This window comes from Biomphalaria glabrata, chromosome 16 (genome assembly GCF_947242115.1).
Source record: "Biomphalaria glabrata chromosome 16, xgBioGlab47.1, whole genome shotgun sequence".
Classification (NCBI taxonomy): domain Eukaryota; kingdom Metazoa; phylum Mollusca; class Gastropoda; family Planorbidae; genus Biomphalaria; species Biomphalaria glabrata.
This window is the reverse complement of record NC_074726.1, coordinates 8808650-8836623: the sequence shown is the minus strand read 5'-3', so window position 1 is coordinate 8836623 and position 27974 is coordinate 8808650. Positions and strand designations below refer to the sequence as shown.

At 36.6% G+C, this 27974-nt stretch overlaps 1 protein-coding gene across 2 annotated transcripts in view; it reads right to left on the bottom strand.

The window, feature by feature from the left end:
• LOC106079447 (allatotropins-like) overlaps positions 1 to 27974 on the bottom strand; it is a 145953-nt gene that overhangs the window by 15205 nt on the left and 102774 nt on the right. Inside the window, exons 1-3 of one of the 2 annotated variants that reach the window (XM_056013881.1) lie at positions 4075 to 4220; positions 2572 to 2722; positions 979 to 1128 (exon numbers count right to left, since the gene is read on the bottom strand). In XM_056013881.1, the coding sequence (XP_055869856.1) occupies positions 979 to 1128; positions 2572 to 2666 (245 nt within the window). In that variant the 5' untranslated portion in view covers positions 2667 to 2722; positions 4075 to 4220. Of the gene's footprint in view, positions 1 to 978; positions 1129 to 2571; positions 2723 to 4074; positions 4221 to 27974 lie in introns of those variants that run through there. The other variant, XM_056013880.1, reaches the window with a different exon arrangement.

The window sequence follows — 27974 nt, the reverse complement described above, 5'->3', positions numbered from 1 at the left end:
TGTCTGAAGTAAACAATTCAACATATTTAATATATCCTCAATATACATCAGCACGCACAGTTGATAAACAATAATGGTTATTTCTCTTGGCGATTTTCACGATAATCTAGACAATGTCAAGGACGTTAAATGGAATTTAAATATTGCCAACAAAATGAAAGCTACAAAGGTAAGTAAGGGCTTAGACAAATTTGATTGTACTTTGCCCAAATGTGCAAAAATGTAGTCATATAAAACAAAAAACATAGGTAATTAACACTTTATTCTGTCACCGGATACACCGAAATGCTTACCATTAACGATATGCCAATATGTAACAAATACACCCAAAACATTTACTATTTGACTTTTCTAAGTATCTAAAGCTCAAGGACTATAGAGACAGACAGACAGAGAGAGAGAGAGAGAGAGAGAGAGAGAGAGACAATGAGACGACTATTAAAAACAAGACGAGGCTTGTGTTATGAAAGTAAACACATAATACTCTTGGCTGTTTTAGAGAGAGGCCGGCTTTAGTTTTATGGAGTAGATATTTTAGCGACATTCGACTGTTCCCTTCATTACGTATTAAACGTTTTATTCGACATCGTTCGTCATTGTCGAGTATTTTCTACTCTTTTCGGCCTTTCGCCTGTTATTTAATTTGGTCATTTGAATTTAACCTACGTTTAGACCAATCAGCACAAGACACATTGCGAAGGCCCCTAACACATTTGGATTAGTTGTAACAAAAGACTTATAACTAGACATAAAAAACTAATAGCTATTTTTTTAAGTGAAAGATAAATAAAATAGAAGATTCCGTGAATATAGGCTCTATGTCTCGTATTTAATGCCCTGTTCACAGCAAGGATTCTCAAACTCCGCCTATCGATTCAAAATAAGTAAAATGATTTTAATCTCAATGTCCCTTACAGACTGCCCTGTTCACAACAAGGGATGGTCATAGTCCGCCAAACTCTCTATCAAATAACTTACCCATCAGATAACTCTTCCAATAGCCCCGTATAACTTTCTAACTGGTCTTGACTTTCACCGGAAGAGGAAGAAGATGGCAGCTGATAACCTCTTTTGCCGTAACCATGGGCAACGCGGGACGCCGAGTTCATCCGGAAACCTCTTTTCTGTCTATGAGAATGCAAACAAGGGAGAGAAAAAATAAAAGAATTAGAGAGAAAAAAAATGTTAATAAATATTGAACACATCTCACCCTCCCCGTGTATGATCAACTCAAAGGTTAAAAAACGTCCAAAAAATTAGCATAAAGATCATTAAACATTCATCCTGAGGGAAGAACTAATAATCCATTCATCCCTCTCATAATTTTCTATTAGCATCGATGCTTAATGAAGCGTGGAAATATCGGATTTCATTATTAGAAATAAATCAAGCCTTTTTTTTTTCCTCTTACAAAAGCTATTTGTTAAAAGTTTTTTTGTCTCATATACCCGTATCTACTAAATTATTGCAATATTAGCAAGTGTCTTAATGGGCGGTCTAGTGGCCCATAGAGTTATAGCGGCACTAAAAATTGCCAAGTAACGGAAGGAAGGGGAAAAGGGTATAACATACACAAATTACATTCTGTATAGTGATAGAGTTGGCAGAAAGTGGGGAAATACGAATGAATGCTGAATCTCGCTTATACACAGTGTAAGTAGACAGTTAATGCCATTAAAAGAGATTCTAACTAAGGAAAAAGACAGGGAGGAATGGAGAAAGACAATATACACACATTGAAATAGAGCACAAATTATCTAGCGTGACTTATCAAGCCAGTTCTAGAGCGCAGAGTTTGCCACAGTTCGGGCATGTATATTATTTATATATATATATATACACTAACACATACACGCACACACTGACACACACAGACACACACTAAAACACACAGACACACACTAACACAGACACACACTAACACAGATAAACAAAAGACACACACACATTAACACAGACACACACACACACTAACACAGATACACACTAACACAGAGACACACACACACACTAACACACAGACACACACACACACTAACACAGAGACACACACACAAAACACACAGACACACACTAAAACACGGACTTACATATTAATACACAGACACACATACTAACACACAGACACAGACTTACGTAATAACACACAGACACACATACTAACACACAGACACACAGTAAAACAGACAGTCTTACATTAACACTTAGACACACACTAAAACACACAGACACACACACTAAACACAGACGCACAGACACACTAATACACAGACACATACTACAACACGCAGACACACACACTAACACACAGACACACACAAAAACACGCAGACACACACTAAAACACACGGACACTCACACTAGCACAAACTAAAACACACAGACACACACTAAAACACACAAACACACACTAAAACACACAGACACACACACTAAATCATAGAGACATACACTAGACAAACAAGTTCACTTGATATCACAATTATTTTTTTATGTTTACCTTCATATTATTAAATACCAAATCATCTCACATAATACTAAAGCTAAATAAAAAGTGTTTATGTTACTCACCTGTTGATACGTCTGTCCTCTGAAACAACAACATCCAATAGACAAATAGCAATCAGGACAACACCAACTTGGAAGGTCAAAGATGATCTACACATTTTTCTGAAGTTTCTATGTTACAATTGTCTCTCTTATTCTTTAAGTTAAAATTATCCTGCCAAAAAAACAATTAAAAACATAAACAATACAAAAGAAACACAAGCCTAAAATAATCAATGGATTGAAATATAAAAGAGAAAATCTACCATCAGGTTTGTTTCTTTGGATAAAAAAAAAGAATAAACTAAATTAAATAAACTAAATCGTTTTAGTTATATGATATCTTAAATGTTTATTTGATATCTGATATGTTTGTCTTTTTTTATTGTATATCTATTATCTTTATGTTATATTTTAGATGCAAAAGTTATATTTTAGATGTTATAGGTCTACTTTAGATGTTCAAGTTATATTTGAGATGTTAAATTGATATTTATATTCTACTTGTTATATTTTCTAGATATTCAGAGTTCAAAGAAATTTTCTACAACCAGAAATTACATTTTATATACGAAAGTTATATTCCTCCATGCCAAGGCATTAATTCATACATAAAAGTTAAGTTTAAAGTTAAAAAGTTCTATTTCAAAAGATACTACCACAGCACAATGTAAAAACGTGTTGAGGTCAACTATTTACCCTGATTCTCTTAGTTCAACCTGACAATAGAAATATACACTTAACTCTTTCTCTCCTAACTGACGAAACCAACGTTGATTACACTAGAATGTGAAAAATAATTACGGAGAGAAAGAGTTAAAGGAAACAGTCATGGACTTTGACCATAAAAGAATGAAAGCATCTCTAGGCACATCAGATGTTTACTATTTTAATTAGTGGAATGACCTGAAGCTCAAAGTTAATTACAACTTTTAAATGTAAGCCTAATTTTTCAGGATTGTTGTAAAGCAATGCATATAGTTCTTAATAACGGTTGAGAACTACGGCGAAGCTTTTAATATTTTTACAAAGCTTTTCTCAACTCACTCCGCCTGTTAACCTGTCTGTCTGGTACACATTTGTTTAACGTCATTTCTCCCACTTCCTATTCTCGGATTAAGTTAAAACCTTGCACAATTCCTTATTGTCACTAACAAGACAACAAACAATTTTTTAAAAAATTAACCAATTAAATAGTTAATAAGAAGTAATAAATTAATTTATCGATAGAGAAAAGGGGAAATAATATTACAGAATTAAATAATATGACTGCAAATGTGAAGTTCTTTCCCTTAAATAAGCTTTTTTTTTTTTTTTTTTTTAAAGTATTATTTAAATTTTGTTTGTTTAAAGTTAAAGACACTTACCAATTACTATTTAACTAACGACAACACACTTAGCTTACAACCAAACAGATTTAGAAAGGAAGCAGATAGATTACAAGTATATTGGCCCTGTATGTTATATATGTATATATATATATATATATATATATATTAGATAGATAGATAGATAAAACCAATTCACCTTAACAGAACTGAACAAATGTTTCTGGGTTATTCTAGCAAAGTAAATCCTATCAGTAAAATAAACCACACAGACTAATCACTGCCTGTGAACAAGTGAACTTTTATATAGATCTAGTCCATGACACCAAGGTTTTCTCACGTGTCACCGCGAACTGATTTTCAGTTAGAATCCATCAATATTTCAGTGCCATCGATGTATCAAATGTTTCCGAGTCGGTGTTTATTATTGTGGGTGGGATGTACGTACCCATGAAGTGGTTCTGCGTACGTGCGGTATGAATCATAAGGACACTCAGATATTGTAGAGGCGCCTTCCCATAAGTCTTTGTCTGCAAGTGCGCGCGGTTTTATGTGTGTGTGTGTGTGTGTTAATGCATGCTCACATACGTGTGACTAACTTTCACAGGTGTGGTCAATGCCGAGTGGGCAGAGACAAGTGACCCTGAAACATGCCAATAGACTTTATGATATGATATGATCTGCGCATTTGTGATTTATTGACGAGGGATAGCGAAAAGTAGATAGAATTGCAGTTAGTTAGAAGTAGTAACAATATTTAATTTTAAAGTACTTTGTGATAACAAGCATCACTGCACATTATTAATAAGAACTTGTACTAATACAATTTGATAGATCTAGAAACGATTTTTAAATAATCCTATGTTACATGTATAATGTACTAGAGCCCATTGCTATAACAACGAAAGTTTCCAAGCCAAGCATGGAATTGAACAAGTTATCCAATAGAAGCGCGAACTGGGGTCACGTGATTATTACAAAAGACGTAATGCCAGACGTAAGCCTCGTGACACGACATGCACGCGCGGCCGGGGCTCCGTGGAATCGTGACAAGTCAGAACACCTTCGCTAAAGAAATATAAATTAATAATTGAACTGGAATCGTAGAATAAATGAAAGCATAGATTACAGCAGGTAGGTTTTTAGAGATGCACTAGCCTATATACGGTTATAGAAATAATACAAGCACGATGAAAGTATTTATAAAACGCAATGAATTGCTGAGCCCAAGTTTTTCTATTTTGCCCCCCTTTTTTTTCTCCTCGATCTAAAAATACTACTAGAAACATCTGGATGCTCCTTAGGGCCAAGTTTAAGCTTATATTAAACTCCTTCTCTCCTAACTGACGATACCAGCGTTGATTCCACCAGAATGTGGTCAATAATTACGGAGAGAAAGAGTTAAATCTCTTTTATGCCCTATTTTTAGCTTCACTACCAACGTTTGGTAGTGTCGAGAAAACTTGTAATAAAATAATTTCCGTTGTGATTGGCATCCATTGACATGTTCATCTCGTGACTCAGACGAGACTACTGAAAGCCGACCATCAACTAAAAAACTAGCAAGTAAGTAAACTTGAACAAATCGGACAAATGACTTGCACTTTGTAATAAAAAAAAATCGTACAGAAAAATCTGTTATACTGTTTCAATCATGGCTTTCAATTGAAATGTGATGGAGTAAATTCTACTTTGATTGATCTCTTTGTTTACAATCAAGTTATCTTCGATAATATTCCATCGATGTATCACGAAATGACGTAATAGGAAGCGAAACATTAGCCTCTAAACCGAATGGTCGAAACACAGAAAAGCGAAAAGAAAAACAAATGTGTCTTGTTGTTAGACCCGAGGGGGGCGGCCGGGGGGGGGTAAGGGGGCCTAAACCAAATCTGGTGTTAGGGGCTAGAACTCATCATGGGTGTCTTATGGATGGACGGTCAGTTGAACCACTTGGCCGGATGTGACCTCTCATTCATCATGTCTGACTGATAGCTTGGGTTATGTCTAGGTGTTGTTTTTTTTAAAGGGATGACGCAAAGGGAGAGAGTAGTAGCTATCATTCCCAGAGTTCATCTTAATATTTACCCCCATCAGATCAGTCGGTAAATATAGATTCATATTCCTGGTGCTGATATATCTGTTCACATGTATGTGTGTATGTGTGTGGGTGTGTGGGTGTGGGCAAATGTGTGGTTCTTAGATATGCTGTTAGCGAGAGAGATCTTCTTTCATTCGTCACATGTAATTTAATTACTGAGTAGTTTTTATCAACGCTCTGGCCAAGTTCCCTTTCTGTGTGCATTAAACTCTTGTCCGTTTCTCATCATTTCTAGATGCGTCTTTGTTAAACCATTTCCCTCTCTCTCTCTTCCTCTCTATCTCTTTCTCTTTTTTGTATCTTTTTTTTACTCTTTAGATCAACCCTCTCTCCTTCTCTCTCTCTCTCTCTCTCTTTATCTCCTCACTTTCCATTTATCTCTCTCACCCTCTCTCTCTCTCTATCTCGCTCTCTCTCTCTCTTTTTCTCTCTCTTTCCTTTCAAGCTCAAGCAGGAATCTTTAAAACAGTTAATATATATTAACGAGATATACATACACTAACAGATGTATACATTACATTACAAATGCATACATACACATAAACAAGCCTACATTCCGGTACAAATAAACATACATACATACATACATACATACATACATACATACATACATACATACATACATACATACGTAGGTTGCAGGTCACTTCATCCCCGGTCACTTCATCCCAAGTCACTTCATCCCGTTGTCATTCCATCCCATGTCTACTCATGCCCTGGTCATTTCATCCCAAGTCACTTCATCCCCCGGTCATTTCATCCCAAGTCATTTCATTCCCTGGTCATTTCATCCCAAGTCATTTCATCCCCTGGTCATTTCATCCCAAGTCATTTCATCCCCTGGTCATTTCATCCCAAGTCATTTCATTTCCTGGTCATTTCATCCCAAGTCATTTCATACCCTTGTCACTTTATCCCAAGTCATTTCATACCCTTGTCACTTTATCCCAAGTCATTTCATATTTTTCATCCCAAAAATCATAAATGTAAATAGTATGTAACCAGCATAACTATAGGCGTTAGTGCTACTGGGCGGAAATCATTTAAGCTATTTTTGGTTTCTTTGGTACTGGTATAATCTCTGAAGTTTTCCAGATGTGTGGAATTACGCACGTTTGCAACGAGTGGTTAAAGATGTGAGAGAAGATAAAAGAGATTTGTTCCGCACATAGCTTGACCTGCTTGCCATTAATTTTATCTGGTCCAGAAGCTTTTGTTACGTTTACTCTTCTAAATAACAAGGTCACCTCATCTTCAGTTACAAAATTGACGAAAGGTTCTTGTTTTTCTTTGGTCTGAGTGTTGTAGGTCAACAAAATCTTCTTTGTCAAAACGAGAATAAATAAATAATAAAATCTAACTAACTCACTACAATAACACAACCTTTCCATCTCACGTTCTAGAGTCGTCTCCCTTAACTGATGCCTAATGACGACAATGCCATCTGTGTTGCATCATTCACAGCTAACCTCTTCCCACCATCACCATAGAAACAAACACACACACACACACTCCATAACACAAGGTGAAAATGACGTGCATATATATTTAAGAAAGAATGATTGACAAATAAACATAAAGTGAAAGGTGGTCGCCTGAAAATACATTATCAGGGACATGGTTATAATTCATTTCATCGTTATCAAAAGATCTTCCATTACACATTGACATATGATGATAAGCTCTAAGCGGCCTGATCTAATTATTCTAATCGCTGTTCACCTCTCAAAAGATCTACACTATTTCTATCACACCTTCATCAGTAAACACATGAATATAATAACAACATAGACCACTGATGCATAGTTAAATACATATATAAAATAGATATCAATATGCGGAGAGAAACATACGAATCGTTATGGCCGGCCTTAGGCCACTGTAACCTATGCGGCCGCAGTAGGCCCCGCGCTAATCCTTGGTATAAATTATTAAATTAAACCATTATAACCGCGGCCCTTCTGATATTCCAGGAGCTTTTCAAAATCTCCTGAAATTATTAAAATATCCCTTAAACTCATAAAAATCTCGTTATATATATATAGACAAAATTGTCACTTTGGGCTGTCATTCAATATGGAAAACGCAAATTCTACGCTCGATAAAGAAAGAAAAAAAAACGGCATTGTCAGCTTTCATTTTAACAAAAATGTACTGCGAAGACAAATTTATTTTCTAATTTAAATTCTTAATTTTCACTTATTATCTTTATCCCTACCCAGACTGGGTCCCGCGCAATCCGTTTCGCATAGGGCCCGCAATTGTTAGGGCCGGCCCCTGCGAATCGACATAGCTATGTTTTATATAAATGCAAGCGAATTCCAATAGACGAGGCCATATTAATCCGCACACATCAGAGTGTACTAGATATGTCTAGAGAAGACAGCATTGCCGAGACCTTTGTTATTTCCCTTGTACTCAAGAGACACAACACCAAAGAGATTTATTTACTGGATAAATGGGTGAGTAATAGACTAGCAATAACCCCAGCGACCAAAGATGTGGGGGAGGGGGAGGGGTGAATGTCTGAAAATGCGATTTGCCTTCAGCAGATATTTACTGGACAAGGCGAGATAGAAGCCAGTTATTGGAAAGTCTGTAAAGATCCGAGTCTGGCTGATGTAGAGGGTGGGAAGGGGGGGGGGAATACTTGTGACTTGGACAAAATATGAAATAAGATTTTCACCCTCTGTCTGTTTGACTATTGAATTGGAATGCTTTTTTTTTTCTGGGAAGTATTTCTTCATACCAGAGTTCATTATATCACTTGTTTACACTGAAATTCTAGTTGTTTAATTTATTGTTCTGTTCTATTTTTTTATCGCATTATAATGAGATAAATATAAAAGTAATGTTTATGTCATGGGCGTAGCCAGAGGGGGTTTTGGGGGTTCAACCCCCCCCCCCCCCGAAATGAAATCCCCCCTCCCCGCAGGTGGGGGGGGGGACGGCATTAAGTGACTGATTTTTGCTTTCATTTTGTTTTTTTTTAGGTGAGATTTTAATACTAAATCATCACTTACCACAGGACAGCCGAGGGGGTTTTGAGTTAAAAACCCTCTACAGGGGGTTTTGAGTTTTAAACCCTCTACATGGGGTTTTGAGTTTTAAACCCTCTACCAGAGGCTTTTGCAGTTAAATCCCCCTCTTCTATAAAATAAAACAAAAAAATGCAAACAACAATCCCCAAATTCCAACAGCACAGTTAAGGAAGATTTTGATTTTAAAACCCCCTCCAAAATTTACGATAAACCCCCTCTTCAATATAAAAAAAGCAAGTTACACACTCAAAATTCTATGAGCGTAGCCAAAGGGGTTTTGAGTTTAATCTCCCCCCCCCCCCCTCCAGTTTGAAGCTAAAAAGTACCTATTCAATAAAAAAAAAACGCAAATTACACACTATAAAATCTATGAGTGTAGCCAAAGGGGTTTTGAGTTTAAAACCCCCCTGCCAGCGGGGTTTGAAGCTGAAAACTACCTCTTCAATATTTAAAAAAAAAGCAAATTACGCACTCAAAATGCTATGAGAGTAGCCAAAGGGGGTTTTGAGTTTAAATCCCCCTCCTCCAGATGGCTTTTTCTTTAAAGTTTAAAACCCCTCCAGATGGTTTTGAGTTTAAAATTCCCCTACAGAGCGTTTAGAGTTGAAAACCTCTTTCTTCAATATTATTTTAAAGCAAACTACAGTCACCAAATTCTATGATCGTAGCGAAATGGGGTTTTGAATTAAAACCCCTCAACAGATGATTTTGAAAAAACATTTTCTTTTCGATATAAAATCTAAAACGAAATACAGGCATGTAATTCCAAGAGCGTAATCAAGAAAGGTTACAAATTTCTACCAGTGGCTTGGGCTCCATTAATAAAGTGTGAATAGTCTTCTGCCGAAATTGAAAAACACTAAATGTGTCTCAACAAAGATGGCTAAGACAGATTTTAGGAGTCAGTCATAGAGATCGGGTCTAAATCAAAGAAATCATATGCCGAACTGGGAGTCGAATCCTTAGTAAGGTTGTGACAGAGCGTCGCATGAGGTTTTGCGGGACATGTTCTCCGACAAAATGAATTACGCAAAATAAAAGTGGCGGAAACAGCTTGCAGGAAAATGCGCCGAACTGCGCGAGATGGTCTAAGTCAGTAAGAATAGCACATTACGTTTTTGAAATAAAACTTTTTAATAGCAAGATAATGCACTGTAGATACCTCATAATATGCATTTTGTTGGCTTTCAATACCAGAAATAGTGCTCGGCGGCGGGGCTTCGCCCCGCGCTCCCCCCCCCCCCCCAGACCCCCTTGCTAGCAAGGGCGGGGAGTCTACAAGTTTTCCACTAATTCCAGGAAGAATCTATTCTAGGGCACCATAACGTCTGCGAAAGGGTCAGAATGTAATAAAGATTAAACACACACACATATATATATATATAATTTCCGCGGCGAATTCCCCCCCCCAACCCCCCCCCCCCCCCCGAAAAAAATCCTGGCTACGCTTATGGTTTATGTACATTTATGCATACCCCTTTTAAACAAGTGAAGAGTAAGAGTGTTACTGGTTTTACTATTTATTTGCAATGCCCAATTGTGGGACAATGTAATACATTACAAATTAATAAAGATATAATATTATTATTACTATAATTTTTTATTATTATTTTTCTTATCATTATTGAATAATCTTTCTTTAAACTGGCACATAGAAAAGGATTCAGGAGTGGCTGCCGGCGAAAAATCAGGGCCCTTGACCCTTAGGCAGCTTGCAGCACACAGTGCAACACCCTTAAAGAGCCTGCGAAGACGCTAATCCTAAAATTCATCGACATCTGCCGTTCCTTTGGACACATCAGCTGCTTAGAGAGGGCGGAACTTCTGTGTTGGTGACATCGTTCTGGTCATCACTAAAGCCTAGGCTTTTGTCTCATCTTTATGACATGATCCTCCCTAGTCACTCCGGGACGGAAGTAGTAGACTATAGATAATTTAATGAGACGGTGTGGCCTTAGACATTAGACAAACTTTTTCAAGCTGCTTCGACCATTTACATCCGTGCAGATGTGTAAACATAACAGACCATGTCACGCGCACACACAAGCGATCAGGTTCCTTTCTCTAATCCTCGTAATGAATAATAACAAATATGCAAATGAGATGCTGTCATTCAAACTACAACATAGCCATTAAAAGTTAAAATGACAGCTAACAAGCAGGAGTAGTGACATCAGTTGTAATGTCATAAGTGGTGTCTTTTTACTCTTCTTTTTCTCTATCCAACTATAGCTCTTCCTCTCTCTCTCTTTTCATCTCTTTCTCTCATTTTTTCTCCCTCTCTCCCCAGCTCCCTCTCTCTTTCCTTCTTTCTCTTTCACTCTGTCTCATCCTCGCTCTCGCCCTTTTTTCTCTCATTCTTTCTCTCCCTCTCTCCCTCTCTCTCTCTCTCTCTCACACACATCTCCTCTTTCTTTCCTCCTTTCTCTCCTCTTCTCTTTTTCCCTGTCTCCCCCTGTCTCCCCTCTCTCTCTATCCTCTCTCTCTCTCCCTTTCTTTCTCTCCCTCTCTTTCTCTATCTATTTCTATCCCTCTTTTTCTCTCTCTCCATCTCTCCTTCTTTCCTCCTTTCTCTCTTCCTCTCTCTTTCCTTGTCTCCCTCTTTCTCTCTCTCTCTCTCTCTCTCTTTTCCCCCTCTCTCTCTCTTTCTCTCTCTTGGGTCTCTCTCTCTTTTTTTTCTTTCTTTCCACTCACTGCTCTATAATTTAGTATGCCATCCATTCGCTCTAAGACTCACTACACAGGATATCTCACGATTTATTTATATATTGGTGGCCTTCACGTAAACAAAGTCTTCACCCATCCCGCTTTTTTTTTCCCCTTTATGATTTATTCAAATGTAACTGTCACGTGACAACGATACGTGTCACTATAAACATCTAACTGCTGTTCTTTTTAAAAGTGACATTTTTAATTATGGATGCCTTGCCAGCGCCATCTTGCAACTTTTTTGAGCAGGAAAGCAAAGGGGGATAATTAGCCCACATTGTTCAACCAGGCGTAGTTTTGGTTCGTTAGTGTTTGATGCGAAAATCTAACAAGTAAATAATAATTATAATCTTTATTGTCCGTAAGGAAATTTGTCTTACAATTTGTTTATTACACCAAACAAAACATTATAACTATAAAAAAAGAATTACATTCACACTAGACTCACTCCTAATTCCCAAAATACATCCATCAAAGCAATATTAGAATTCTAATTGAAAGTGGCACCATATTCTCCACCACAAAACAAAACATTTTGTAAAAATAGAACATGACAAAATTAAACACGAAATAAGTGACTATACATAGCCGATCGCAATACTTGTATTAATCAAAATACTAACCAATCAATTAATCTATTACTATTAATTTTGTTATATATATATAGAAAATGTGCATTAAACCCTGCATTACTGAGATAAACGACAGTGATTCTGTGGTTGTTTTCCCTGGATAAGCTTTGTTTTTAAAAAAGATTTTTAAAAATAATTTACTTTTTTTTTCCTACTTCACAAAAACGAACAAATTAAAACTCCCCAAGTGAAATTCTCTGACCATCGAGCCTAAGCAAGTGCCTTTTGTTTGTTTATTAAATATTAAATGACAGTCTTATCAAGTTGTGATTCGTATAGATGGGGCAGTGCTATCTCTTGAATTGTTTGAAAATCACGAGTTTCCAAACTAACTATGTATGAATGTGAAACAGTGTACAGGCTTAAACCACCCCAGTGGGGGGGAGTCTACCTAGTCCATGAACAAAAGATCTTCATTTATTTAAAAATAAAAAAGGAGAAGAGGTCGGTGTTGAATACATGAACAAAAGTATAGGGTTAATAAAACACATCTTTGTCACGTGACACGTTTCCACTAATGAACGCAACAGAATCTGCGCTAAACAAAAAATGTATATCGTGAGTCCATGGAATAGAGTCGATGTCGATACGTTTCTTTGTTCAACTCGTTTTTCAAATGTTTCATTGGTATTGTACACTTTCAACGTTTCTTTCCATTTTTTTTGGCATTTTACTCACACACGCATACAATACAGACACATACTCATTCAAAATCACACATACACAATGTTTTTTTTTTAGCTTTATACATTGTGGTTGTTGTGTCACTTGTTCCTTGTAAACACTGGCCTCTAATTAAAAGTTTTATTAGCAAATGTTTTTTTCGCTTCTTTAGATCACAGATATAGATTCAGGGTTTGGTTTGGTATTACTAGCCAGTTCCTTAAGTTGTAACGTATTCTATGACTTTGTCAGCCATATTTTGTTTATGGACAATACATTGGATAAGCATTATGCTTATTTTACCAATCCTTTAAATTCATGCCTACATTCCCAATGCTCTAACATCATGTCTATTTTCTCAATCCTCTAACATCATGCCTACTTTCCCAATCCTCTAACATCATGCCTACTTTCCCAATGCTCTAACATCATGCCTATTTTCTCAATCCTCTAACATCATGCCTACTTTCCCAATGCTCTAACATCATGCCTACTTTCCCAATGCTCTAACATTATGCCTACTTTCCCAATCCTCTAACATCATGCCTACTTTCCCAATGCTCTAACATCATGCCTATTTTCTCAATCCTCTAACATCATGCCTACTTTCCCAATGCTCTAACATCATGCCTACTTTCCCAATTCTCTAACATCATGCCTACTTTCCCAATGCTCTAACATCATGCCTACTTTCCCAATCCTCTAACATCATGCCTACTTTCACAATGCTCTAACATCATGCCTATTTTCTCAATCCTCTAACATCATGCCTACTTTCTCAATCCTCTAACATCATGCCTACTTTCCCAATCCTCTAACATCATGCCTATCTTCTCAATCCTCTAACATCATGCCTATTTCCCCAATCCTCTAACATCATGCCTATTTCCCCAATCCTCTAACATCATGTCTATTTCCTTAATCCTCTAACATCATGCCTACTTTCCCAATCCTCTAACATCATGCCTATTTCCCCAATCCTCTAACATCATGCCTATTTCCCCAACCCTCTAACATCATGTCTATTTCCTTAATGCTCTAACATCATGCCTACTTTCCCAATCCTCTAACATCATGCCTACTTTCCCAATGCTCTAACATCATGTCTACTTTCCCAATCCTCTAACATCATGCCTACTTTCCCAATGCTCTAACATCATGTCTATTTCCTTAATCCTCTAACATCATGCCTACTTTCCCAATCCTCTAACATCATGCCTACTTCCCCAATCCTCTAACATCATGCCTATTTCACAATCCTCTAACATCATGCCTACTTTCCCAATGCTCTAACATCATGCCTACTTTCCCAATCCTCTAACATCATGCCTACTTTCCCAATGCTCTAACATCATGTCTATTTCCTTAATCCTCTAACATCATGCCTACTTTCCCAATCCACTATCATCATGCCTACTTCCCCAATCCTCTAACATCATGCCTATTTCCCCAATCCTCTAACATCATGTCTATTTCCTTAATCCTCTAACATCATGCCTACTTTCCCAATCCTCTAACATCATGCCTACTTTCCCAATGCTCTAACATCATGCCTATTTTCTCAATCCTCTAACGTCATGCCTATTTTCTCAATCCTCTAACATTATGCCTATTTCCCCAATCCTCTAACATCATGTCTATTTCCCCAATCCTCTAACATCATGCCTATCTTCTCAATCCTCTAACATCATGCCTATTTTCCCAATGTTCTAACATCATGCCTACTTTCTCAATCCTCTAACATCATGTCTATTTCCCAATCCTCTAACATCATGCCTACTTTCCCAATCCTCTAACATCATGCCTACTTTCCCAATGCTCTAACATCATGCCTATTTTCTCAATCCTCTAACATCATGCCTATTTTCTCAATCCTCTAACATTATGCCTATTTCCCCAATCCTCTAACATCATGTCTATTTCCCCAATCCTCTAACATCATGCCTATCTTCTCAATCCTCTAACATCATGCCTATTTTCCCAATGCTCTAACATCATGCCTACTTTCTCAATCCTCTAACATCATGTCTATTTCCCCAATCCTCTAACATCATGCCTATCTTCTCAATCCTCTAACATCATGCCTACTTTCCCAATGCTCTAACATCATGCCTACTTTCTCAATCCTCTAACATCATGTCTATTTCCCCAATCCTCTAACATCATGCCTATCTTCTCAATCCTCTAACATCATGCCTATTTTCCCAATGCTCTAACATCATGCCTACTTTCCCAATTCTCTAACATCATGCCTACTTTCCCAATGCTCTAACATCATGCCTACTTTCCCATTCCTCTAACATCATGCCTTCTATGCCAATGCTGTAACATCATGCCTACTTTCCCAATCCTCTAACATCATGCCTACTTTCTCAATTCACTCAGCCGTGATCTTTCTTATACCTTTTACAGCAGCTGTTTACAATATAATTATAAGTATGTTTAATGATATTAAACTACAATATCTTTTTTCTTTGTTTTTCGTTTCTTATCTTTTTAAATTCACTATTTTTAAGATGACTTCTACGTGAAGCAGATTCTTTGAGAAATGATATTTCAGCATCACATTGCCACCGGAGGCTAGAATACTCCGTTACATTGAGTTTAGGAACCAAAAGTTCATCAGAAAATGCGATCGGGATCTAGTTCTGAAACAATATTCCAGAGTCTCATTGACCAGTACAAGAGATGGACACTGATGCCAGAAACACCAGACTCATGACGTGTATCACTAGAATCCAATCTTCATGCTGATCAGAAAAACAATCTTTACGGATAAGATGATAAACAATTAGCCTACCTTGACCGTTCATTGATATATACTATGCTACTTCCGCTATGTAAGATATTGCTTTCTATGTCTTAAGGGTAGAGATATATTCGTCACAAAGGAGGTTTGATGAGTTTAAATAATGTATTAAATGTCTCCTCCTACAGGTTATTATGCTGGCTTGCGATGATTTCAGAACGAGGCCAAGCGCTCACTCAAACGAGTTCTTGCTTGTTTAATTGATAACATTGGAACGTTTCATTAGAAAGAAAGGTTAATACGTCCTTCCCTAGACCTGCTGGACTGCAAGATTCCTACGTCCTTGCCCAGTCCTGCTGGCAACAAGACTCCTACGTCCTTGTTTTTTAAGAGGTCAAGATAGATTTAGATCTATATTTATATGCCAGTGTCTAATAAAGTAAATGAATTATTTGAACTTCTTGTTTTGGTTCAACTTCGCCTTATTATTACATTTTTTATTCAATGACAGCTGTCAATGTTCTTTTTTTTTAATCACGAGTAGGATTGGCGTTTTCCATATTGAATGACAAGTCGGAATGACAATTTTGTCCTTTTTTAAGGTGCTTTGTATGAGTTTTCAGAAGATTTTAATAATTTCAGGAGAGTCTCATGAATTGTTCGTATACTTTTTATCAGGTCCTTTTGTCAGGTACCCATTAGAGCTGGTGGACTCAGAGGCGCCCAAAGATCCCTAATTTAAAAATCCAAGTCTTTATCAGGACTCGAACCCGGGAAGCCAAGCGTTTTTCCGCTCAGCCACCGCGCTTCTTATCTCTCGATGATAAAGTTAGATTTATTTCCCTTTTTTATATTAAAAAATTACCACTAACTAATGAACTAATTAGATTTTATTTTATGTCTAAAGTTTCAACTTGATGCAAGAATGGCTGTGGGACAAATAACGTGTACAAAAATGGAACCAGACAGACAGACAGACAGACAAACAGCGTGAGTTGATATAAGTTTTGTAACAATTTTACATTGACAGACGAAGATCTTCATCATCGTAAACAGCAAACATCTCAAAGACCTCAAAGTGAATTTCATCAGGACAAGAAAGATCACTCTAAAAATCTTCACAAGAGCTATAACAAGCAATGTTCATCTCCCTTTAGACGGCTACGGGACATAATATTAGTAATAAGGGCGCTATCGTGTTCTAGGATCGCCACTCTATAATTGTGGTTAATTTGTCGGTTCTGTTCTGTAGCGTAATGTATCAAATGTCTTCAGCAGCCATTCTCAAACTTTGGCTCGTGTTGGCGTCTTGTCCCATCCCTGCCCATATTGTAGCTCTCGAGAGAGTTATGGGGTTTGGAATATTGAAAAATGGGTCATCGATCTGATAGAAAAAAAAATTTTTGAGGTTCGATTCGTTCTATTTAGAAACTGCGTTTTTTTAAAAGGGGAGGGGAAAAAAGTTTGAAGGCGGGGGAGTGGGTGTAGGTGAAATTCAACAAAATGAAAAAAAAAACGTTTTGAGAATGACTGGCCCAGTTGACATAGGCTAGCACTTAGCACAAGGAAAATACATTCCCTCGCTATCTCTCTCTCTCTCTCTCTCTCTGTCTGTCTGTCTGTCTCTCTCTCTCTCTCTCTCTCTCAGGATGAGACATAGGGAAGAAATACACAGAGGAGTACACGATACAATTATAGCCACACTTTTTTATTATTGTTAATCCTCAAGTTTTTTTGTTTTTGTGTCTGAAGTTTTCTCTGTATTCATTTCTGTTCTTCTCTCTCTCTCTCTCTCTCTCTCCTTATATATCGGCACAGTTTGAAACGCAAGCATTCTATAGAGTACAGAATGCCTAGGTATTCTCTACAATGCCTTGCGTTTTGGTATTGATTTGGTGGCAAAGCGCTAACGGAATTCCTACTTTGCTTAGGCATTCTATATTCTTTTCTTTGCTCTAGGCCACTTTAGGCAATGTTTACAATGTCCGAATTTAAAAAACAAAATTATAGATAAATTATTTAGAAACTGAAAAGAAATACGAAATGAATACAAGTCAATCTTCACATATATAACATATTTCTAATGTCTTTAATACTTTTAATTTTTATGTAGGAAATTAAAGCAAAAAATAATAGTTTCTAAAAGATACTAATGATTTTTTTTTTTTAAAAAGCATTTGTTACTTTGACACTTAGTCCTGCACATACACCTTAAAAAAACTGGCCACTTCTGTAGAATGAGCTATCAGCATCTGATCAAGTGGTATTGCATTGACAAAAATATTTTTAACATTGAGCAAACGTTTTTGACAAACACTAAACAGTGATCTTGAATAGAATTGGTTTTAAATTCTTTGTGTCTTCCTAAGTCGGTAAAAGCCGTCTTCTTTTACATTCTTTTTAACAGATTTCAAGGATCTCCAAGTCCTTTACCTACGTCAGAATAAGAACTATTACGTCAGGAATAAGAACTATTACATCAGGAATAAGAACTATTACGTCAGGATTAAGAACTATTACGATAGGAATAAGAACTATTACCTCAGGAATAAGAACTATAACGTCAGGAATAAGAACTATTACGTCAGGAATAAGAACTCTTACGTCAGAAATAAGAACTATTACATCAGGAATAAGAACTATTACGTCAGGAATAAGAACTATTACGTCAGGAATAAGAACTCTTACGTCAGGTATAAGAACTATTACGTCAGGAATAAAAACTCTTACGTCAGGAATAAGAACTCTTACGTCAGGAATAAGAACTATAACGTCAGGAATAGGAAGTCTCGTAGCCTACTTTCATTTTCGTGTGTTAAGGAAACATCTCGCGATGTTTGACAAAGATCTAAATCTAATGCACTAGATCAGTGATAAACAAACTAAGGCCTGCGGGTCATATCCGTCTAGTTATAAAATAAAAGAAAAAAATGGCTTCGTGAGAATTTGGCTGCTTCATCTTCACACAGTCTTACTGAATATATAATTGCGTTAATATTTTTATAATCAAATATGAGCTCTTATATATATATATATTATATAGTTACAATAATGATAGAAACATGTATATGTGTTTCACTGTTTGTTAAGGAAATTCTTTCACACCCTCACCCTTTCGCGTGGAGCGCAAATACGATTTTTAATTAGCCATTTTACGTGGCCTCTGGCGCCAACAATGTTGGATCAGGAGCATTTACACCCAGTCGTATCAATTCTGCCCCATTTGTCTTCCCTTTTTTTGTTTTCTACCTTTGATAGGAAACGTTTTTGATCAACTTTTTATCGTTGTTGTTTTTTTCCAAACTATATTTTTATTTGTATTTCTATACTGGTCAATGTGCAAGAAGGATTTATTCCCAAGTGATCCAAGTCATTGACATTTACAGAAGTAATTAAGACGCTTGCGACAATGCGTCGTCTGCACTCGTTCTTGCTGCCCCTCCCCCGCCTACCCCGAATCTCTCTCTCTCTTTCTCTCTCTCTCTCTCTCTTCTTACCACCTCCCCCTCCAAGGACGAGCATGATACATCTGAGGATGAGGCAGGGTAGACACTGTAAAATAAACAGTGGAAACAAATTGCCCCTGGGAGATAGAATATATTCTTTTCAGTTTGGGTTGTAGTTTGTTTCTTTTAAAAAAAAAAAAAAGCATGTAGAAAAAAAAAAAGCTAAAAACAATATTTCCTGAACGTTTTCAAATATTGATATCGAATATTTAGTGTCGTTTTGAAGTATTTTAAAAATGTGTATATTCATTATTTCATACGCATAGGTTTATGTTATATCAATTTTAACCTAGTAGTTTTCAAATGCACCTATACATAGCTTATAATTTTTGAATCATTTTTATGTCCTTTTACAAGTGACCAAAACACAGTATCTATATCAGATTATGTATAAAATCCTTTATAAACAAATACAATCGTTACGTATTTATCATAAGTAAAAAAAAAAATCACCCTCACTAAGACAAGATAACGTAGCAATTAAAACTATTCATAGAGCTATAAACTATATTTGAACAATATAACATTTTGAAAAGGGAAAGATGAGTAATGAAATACGCGTGATCATCGTTATAGTTATCCTACACTATATCCAGAAATGATATATTTTACTTAGTCCTCTGGCGATATAGATTATCAGTAAGAATGTATACGTTTTAATTGATTGCGTTATTTTAATCCTAATAGTTAAGAGGCTTTGCAGGAAATTCCAAATAATTTTCATTGGGTTTTCTCCCTTTCCATCACTCAAGCCAATTGGGTGCTGATTTTATGTAACTACATCTCGCAATGAAAGAGAAAGCTGTAAAAATAAAAAATACACTTGTGAATAAAAAATAACAACACAAAAACAAATGTTTGTGATCGAATGAAAAGTGATGAGAGAAAGGGAGAAACAGAGGCGGGGGGGGGGGGGAGATAATGTTGAACGACGCTTTACACAGTGTGCACTACTTTTTCTCTTTATGGACTCTTATTTTACGACTATATTTCTAATCATGAAATAAAACTAGTTTTTTATTTCACGCAAATAAAAGAGAACACGAGAAAAGAAAGATTAAAGAACCGAGTGAAAAAGGAATGGAGAATGGAGGAAAAGAAGAGAAAAATGAGAAAAGAAAGAGAGAAAACATTTGAAATTAGAGAGAGAACAGAAAGTAAGAAAAGAGAAGAAAGAACCTGAAAATATCAGAAAAGAAAGTGTGTGTGTGTGTGTGTGTTGAACAGAGAGAGAGAAAATGGAGACAAGAGATACGAGCGAACAGTGAAAAAAGGAGAAAGGTGAAAAATAAAAGAGAAAGACAGAAAATAGCGTGAAAGAAAGATAGATAGATAGATAGATAGATAGATAGATAGATAGATAGATAGATAGATAGATAGATGTTGTTTTGTTTGTAAAATGTTTGACATGTTTCGGATGTTCCTTCATAGTTGAAGATGATTTCTTCCTAGTCCAAACCTCCTGCAGGACGACGGGGGATGGGAGCGGGCAGGGTTTGAACCCTGGACCATCGATAAATCTGAACGACAGTCCAGCGCGCAAACTGCACGACCAGGCAGCCATCCCTGGTAGATAGATAGATAGATAGATAGATAGATAGATAGATAGATAGATAGAAAGATGATAGATAGATAGATAGATAGATAGATAGATAGATAGATAGATAGATAGATAGATGATAGATGATAGATAGATAGACGGATATATAGATAGATAGACAGATAGATAGATAGAGTTAGATAGAGTAGTAAGTCCGGCAGTGGAGAATGTTCTCAACAAAAAATATAGAGCTGATTTATTTTGCAACAATCCCTCGATAGCTGTCCAGGGAAAAAAAAAGAGAGGTAACTCGCCTATTCTTTTTAACAGAAATACAAAAACACTTTCATTTTTAAGCTACGTTTACAGTTGATGAGCAATCTTATTGTATTCTTTTAAACAAATATAGACGTAAAAATTAAGAGTCTCAGGAACATTTCCATAACCTATTTGAGCCAACAGCCTTGGTCTAAGGACATACTATCAAAGCCTATATTGTGGTATTGTAAGGATACAGGTTTGTTTAACAAGGAATGTATTTGATCTAACCCTTATTTAGTCTTTATAGTGCGTCTGTGTATGTCTATGTGTATATCCACAGAAATTAATCCCTCTAAAAAAAAATAAGCAAAGTGTTCCAAAAAATATTCGGAATAGTGTTCCGTTAAGAAAAAAGTTTTCGAAACACTGCTTGAGATAAAAATGTAAAAAAAACAACAACAACAAAACATGGATTGAGTATTCCTTTCCAAATTGTCGAATGCGATGGGGGCACCTCTTAGTTTGTGTAATAACACAAACTCTCTTTCAACCCATGTTTGTACTAGAAATAGATTTATAATTTATCTATATCCAATTTATTAGACGCCTGCATATATGTTCTTGATTGAATTTAGACATACGGTCGTGGTCAATCTTCTGTAAAAGCATAAGTCATATGAGCATTTTGTTTCGAGAGTTTAAATTGTAGGGGAAGGAAGCGACCAATGCCAGTGCAGAAAGTTTATTATTAAAATTAAATTAAAGGCGAAAATAAAACAAGCAATCTTTTGAATCCCCTCCCCGTTTTTCTTGTTTGATCTAGTCTTGTTTTGCCAAGTAAGTTTCCGCGTGATTAGATTTCCACTTAAGAAAGTTAAAGGCAGCTTCCATTTCACTTCTTCACTGGTCTGATGTGTCTGAGAGTGCATGTCAGCGAGTCTCTGCTTTGTGAGCGAGTTAGAGATAGGGAAACAGCGTGGAAAAGCTTTTTTACAGTCTTATCAAGTACACACCAACACGTGTGCACCATACTTCATTGCATCAGGATGCACTTCACAGAGTCAAGCAATCTGTGCGCCGCAGCACTGTTAGTGAAAGCGAGAAGATGGAACAGGCTACCAGAATAGAACGACCGAAATGAAGCATGAAGTTTGTAAAAGATTTATGATCCTACCTCGTCTCTCAGCTTGTTAGGAATCTGTGAGCATTCGAAGTGGCTTGGAGGTTTTATGGTGCTGTTAGTGATTGTAGGACTTGGGGGTTGTCAGTGGCTGTAAGAATGGTCTATGTCGGTGGTAGCATGGTTTTGGGCCATGTCGGTGGTAGCATGGGTTTGAAACATGTTGGTAGAACCATGTCTTTGGGCCGTATTGGCGGTAGCATAGCCTTAGGCCATGTTGGTGGTAGCATGGCTTTGAGAAAAAAGATGCTACAAGCCTTTCGACCATGTTTGTTTCTTTTACACGTTTCGAACGTATATTTAGTATGAGGATTATTACGACCTGGACCGCCGTTTAGCAAGTGGTTGAAAAGTTTTAGATCATGTTAGTGGTTGACAATCGAGCCATTGTAATGGTTGTCAGTTTTGATCCATGTGTGTAAGGCCCTGGGTCATGTCGTAAGGCTCTGGGTCATGTCGTAAGGCTCTGGGTCATGTCGTAAGGCTCTGCGTCATGTCGTAAGGCCCTGGGTCATGTCGTAAGGCTCTGTGTCATGTCGTAAGGCTTTAAGGCTACACTGAACACTGTTTCCTCCCTGTGGGGAATGCTGGCTACCAATTTTATTACTTGACATTTGTTTAATTATTATTATTTCTTCTATTTATTATACATTTTTTGTTGAAGTCGACTAGTAATAAGTTTTTTTTCCTATTCCTTATATGGCCCTAAACCTTAACCCTCATTCAATTCTATATAGTAAATATAAAAAAATATTCTGTCAATTTCTTATACTTTAACTTCATATGTACAAACATGTCTATTATCTTATATTCTTTTATTTTCATCTCTCAAACTTTTTTATATTTGCGCTCTCTCTCTCTCTTTATTGGCTTACTTTCAGTATTGTATTTGTCCCACTCTCCAGGTTCATTCACCTCACAATGCCTGCCCTCTATGATATTCCTCACTTCTGACCTCTAAAATTATTTCCAGTAATGGTTTTTAAAAAAAAAAATATCTCCAGCTGTGATATTCCCTACTTCTTGTCATCCCATGATTTCCCGTTTCCGAAACCTGTCCTAAAGCATTATGCATAGCGTCATCATTTCTTTCGTTGTTTTTGGTTTTTGTTTTTTGTTTCGCTAATATTTTTTTTTTATCCAAACAAATTTTCTTCTTGCATTGCCAGCCGTCTTGCTTGTAAAAATCTCATTTGAAGTGAGGGCGGATCTTCTCGCTATTTTAACGCCGTCTCAACGAGTCAAAAATATTTTGTAATTGAGGCTGACAAATCTAGGGCTTTCCATGGCATTTGTCTTTTAATGGATTGTTGTTTTTGTGTGTGTGTGTGTGACATTGTTTTTGTGCGAGTGTAGTTTTATCTTTAATTTAGACTTAAGGAAGGGAAATAGTAGAACATTCTCAGCGGTGGTTTGGGATAGATAGATAGACAGACACACATACAGACAGACAGAAAGACAGACAGATAGATAGACAGACAGACAGACATACAGATATACAGACATACAGACATACAGACAGACAGACGGACAGATAGATAGATAGATAGATAGATAGATAGATAGATAGATAGATAGATAGATAGATAGATAGATAGATAGATAGATAGACAGACAGACAGACAGACAGACAGAGAAACAGACAGACAGACAGACAGACAGACAGACAGATAGACAGACAGACAGACAGACAGACAGATAGACAGACAGACAGACATACAGACATACAGACATACAGACAGACAGACGGACAGATAGATAGATAGATAGATAGATAGATAGATAGATAGATAGATAGATAGATAGAGTAGTATGGCAGTGAAGAATATTCTCAACATTTGTGACAAAACCTATTCTCTCAGTAGTGAATAGTTTGAAAAAACAAAATCGGGACATTGTAATCACATCACTGAGCCAAATATAATTAGCTAATAGCCATAAGTAAACTTTAAACAATAAATGCCCCAAAATAATATGTAAGTAAACAATAGATGTAATTGTTTTGTTTTTTCTCTTTCTCTTTTTTTTTCCTGGTTTTGTTTATTGCCCCTCGTCCCACTTCTCCTGTATGACCTCTGTGCCCCACTCCCGGTCAGTGTTTTAACCTTCCTCAGGCCATTCTACATCTCTCCGTTGACCGGACACTTGTCCATATAAATATTTTCCTATAGCACTTGTCAATACGCGGCAAAGTGGTTTTCCCAATTCTAACCACAGACACTGGTAGCAGAAGCCTGTCCGAGTGGCTCAGTGGTCCTCGATTGTTTTATGTTATAGGATCCTTCTTCACAATGTTTTTAGCGGCCCATCAAAGGGGAAACGCCGTTGTTAGTTTTATGCAGTCTGTCTGTTCATTCGTCCGTGATGTTATGCATCATTTAAAACTTGAAAATATATTGAAAATGTCGTATTTTAAAGCTTTCAAAGTTTATACTTAACGGCTACTTTTTATTTCTATAAAACGAACCTTTTTTTTTTTAATGTTTCATAAAAATACACTATTTTAACAAATTTAATATAATATTGATAATATAATAATAAGGCAAGTCTTAGAGATCAAATATTAATAAGGAATAAAGTATTTGCCGTGGCTACGGAACCCCAGCAGTGACTTACATGCTTTGCCAAAATAAACATGGTAGATTATATTAGAAAGGGAGGAGATTGTGTATATATAGTTTTGTAAAATTTTTTGGAAACACGTTTTTTTTCGGAATAATGTTTAATATATATTTATTTATTTATTTATAATATATAAATATTTATATACATAATAGATGATGTTATTTCTGTTATACGAGTTACTGGGAATATAACAAATACGCCTTTTTCTGTTTAAAAAAAATTAATTTGCATGCAAATTTTTTTTTAAGAAAGCTTATATAAGGGAAAGAACCACTGAATCACTAACATATCTGTTGATACTTGCAAGGTTAAACTCCAATTTTCTTTATAAAAAAAGATAAATAAAAGTAAAGTTCCCATTCCAGAACTTGTGATCTATGGGACTGATGTTGTAAAGATCATCTGTTTCTGTGGCCCACAGTTAACGAGGATGGCATGTGGCCAGCACAACGGCCAACTGCCTTTACTTCTACCCCAAACTAACTTCAGGTACCCATTAGAGCTGGGTGGACTCAGAGGCGCCCTAAAGATCCCGAAAGTAAAAATTCCAGTCTTCACCAGGATTCGAACCCAGCACCGTCTTGATCGGAAGCTAAGCGCTTTACCACTCAGCCACCGCTTATGTTCCCTAAAGGTAAACCCGCCCCTGAATACGGTCCTTGACACATGTATCTGAAAGTTATAAGGGCCCAAGGCTAAAATTGCAAGTACAAATTATAAATACAAAATATAATTTTTGTTTTAAAGAGAAAAAACTGTTTTGTAACCTTGTTTTAAAAAAAGAAATGGATACGTTTTAACGATTATGCTGATACATAAGTAAATGCAGTATTTCTGACACAGTAATATGTCAAATATTGCTAATAAAAGGATTATTTTAAAACGATATCTTTTTGGTACCCTATAATTCGCATCTTTAGGGGGCCTCTGAGTCTACCCAAATCTAAGGTGTGCCAGACAGTTGGGCGGGATGAAGTCGTTGTGCTAGCCACGTGACACCATAGTTAACAGTGGACTAAAGAAAAAGATGACCTTTACATCATCTGTGTTATAGCTAGCAAGGTCTGAAAAGAAAACTTGACTTTTCTTGTCTATGACATAAACGAAAGTTTTAAGATTCTTCGCTGGTACACATTTTTATACCGATGAAAGTTATAGACTGTTCAAAATTGAATTCATTGTATCGACAATTAGAGACAATTGAAAATCGAATTCATGGTATCGACAATTAGAGACAATTGAAAATCGAATTCATGATATCGACAATTAGAGACAATTGAAAATCGAATTCATGGTATCGACAATTAGAGACAATTGAAAATCGAATTCATGGTATCGACAATTAGAGACAATTGAAAATCGAATTCATGGTATCAACAGTTAGAGACCATGTAAAATCGAATTCATGGTATCGACAATTAGAGACAATAGAAAATCGAATTCATGGTATCAACAGTTAGAGACCATGTAAAATCGAATTCATGGTATCGACAATTAGAGACAATTAAAAATCGAATTCATGGTATCGACAATTAGAGACAATTGAAAATCGAATTCATGGTATCAGCAGTTAAAGACCATGTAAAATCGAATTCATGGTATCGACAATTAGAGACAATTAAAAATTGAATTCATGGTATCGACAATTAGAGACAATTGAAAATCGAATTCCTGGTATCCGTTAGTTTCGTTGACCTTTCTGACAAGTAGCCTACTATTTCTCCTTGTTTTTTTTTCTTCTGCGCCAATCTTGAAGGCCCGTCGTCACTGTTCCTTACTCAATTGACACAGTAGATCCCTTCACAATGGAGTTCTGATGCAACTGTTTGATCAGCTTTCCCGGAAGTTAATCTTTGACAAAACACGGAGAGAGACTCCAGCCGGTTGTAGCGTTGGATGAGAGAATTTAGGGTTTGGGGCTGGGAGAGAGAGAGGGGGGAAGCTAAACTCACCAATGACTTGAAAGATTATTTTAGTTAGTGTTCAATCATGCGGGATACTGAAAGTGTATGATTAGTGATTGGTCCTATTTATAAATTAGTTGTTTTTTTTTCCCTTCGATTGGAATTGTATTCCAACTTGGACGGCGTGATACAAGGAAACAGAGATGGGAAATTGTAATTATTGTATTTCTCTCTCTCTTTCTCTCTCTCTTTCTCTCTCTCTCTCTTTCTGTCTAACTTTCTCTCTGTCTTTCTGTATACCGTATGTCTCTCTCCTTCCTTCTCTATCTCTCTTTATGCGTCTATACAAGGGGTTCTCATACTTGGGTCGCGACCCCTTTGGGGGTCGAATGACAAATTGCCAGGGGTCGCCTAAGAACTCACGGAAATTTGGATTTTGTCTATTCATCATTGGAAGTTGTTTTTTGTTTTGTTTTTGTTTTTGTCCATTCCAACGTGCTGTAAAACGCTTATTTGAACCGCACTTGGAATTCAAACTATTTCATATCTCGTTGTGTTTGAGATTGTGTTGCGCTTTCTTCTTCCAAGAAAAAATCTTTGCGAAACAAGGATTTCCAGCTTGTTAGTTATTAGGTCCAAATTCAGACTTTGTGAATAAGATATAAGATGACATTCGTTGGGATACTTAATTCCTGATCTGGTGTAACAGAAACAAGCTCCATTTTCTAAATTACCATTGGCGTGTTCGTAAATACTGTCGAAGCACTATTTCTGTCATAATGCACCTTATTCAAACTAACTTTATCAAACACTGTTATCCATACTTTGCTATACTTGTCAAATTGTGCAACATGTATGATAGCGACTACGCAACAGAAAAGTGAATCAATGCAAGTCTGAATAATAAACTTTGTAAATGTAATTTTTGAGCACCAATTTATTCATCTGTAAACGGACAAAAAAAGTTTACGGTTGGGGTCACCGCCTAGAGTGAAATTGTATTCGGGGATCGCGGAACTTAAAAGGTTGAGAACCGCTGGTCTATACGCATGGAATATGTGTAATTTTAATGGCTGCCTGGTCACGCGGTATGGGCCCTGGGCTGTCATTCTAATGGCCCCAGTTTCCAAACCTTCTAGTCGCCATCCCCCTGTCCAGATGTAAGCCTCCATGCACTAAAGCACCATG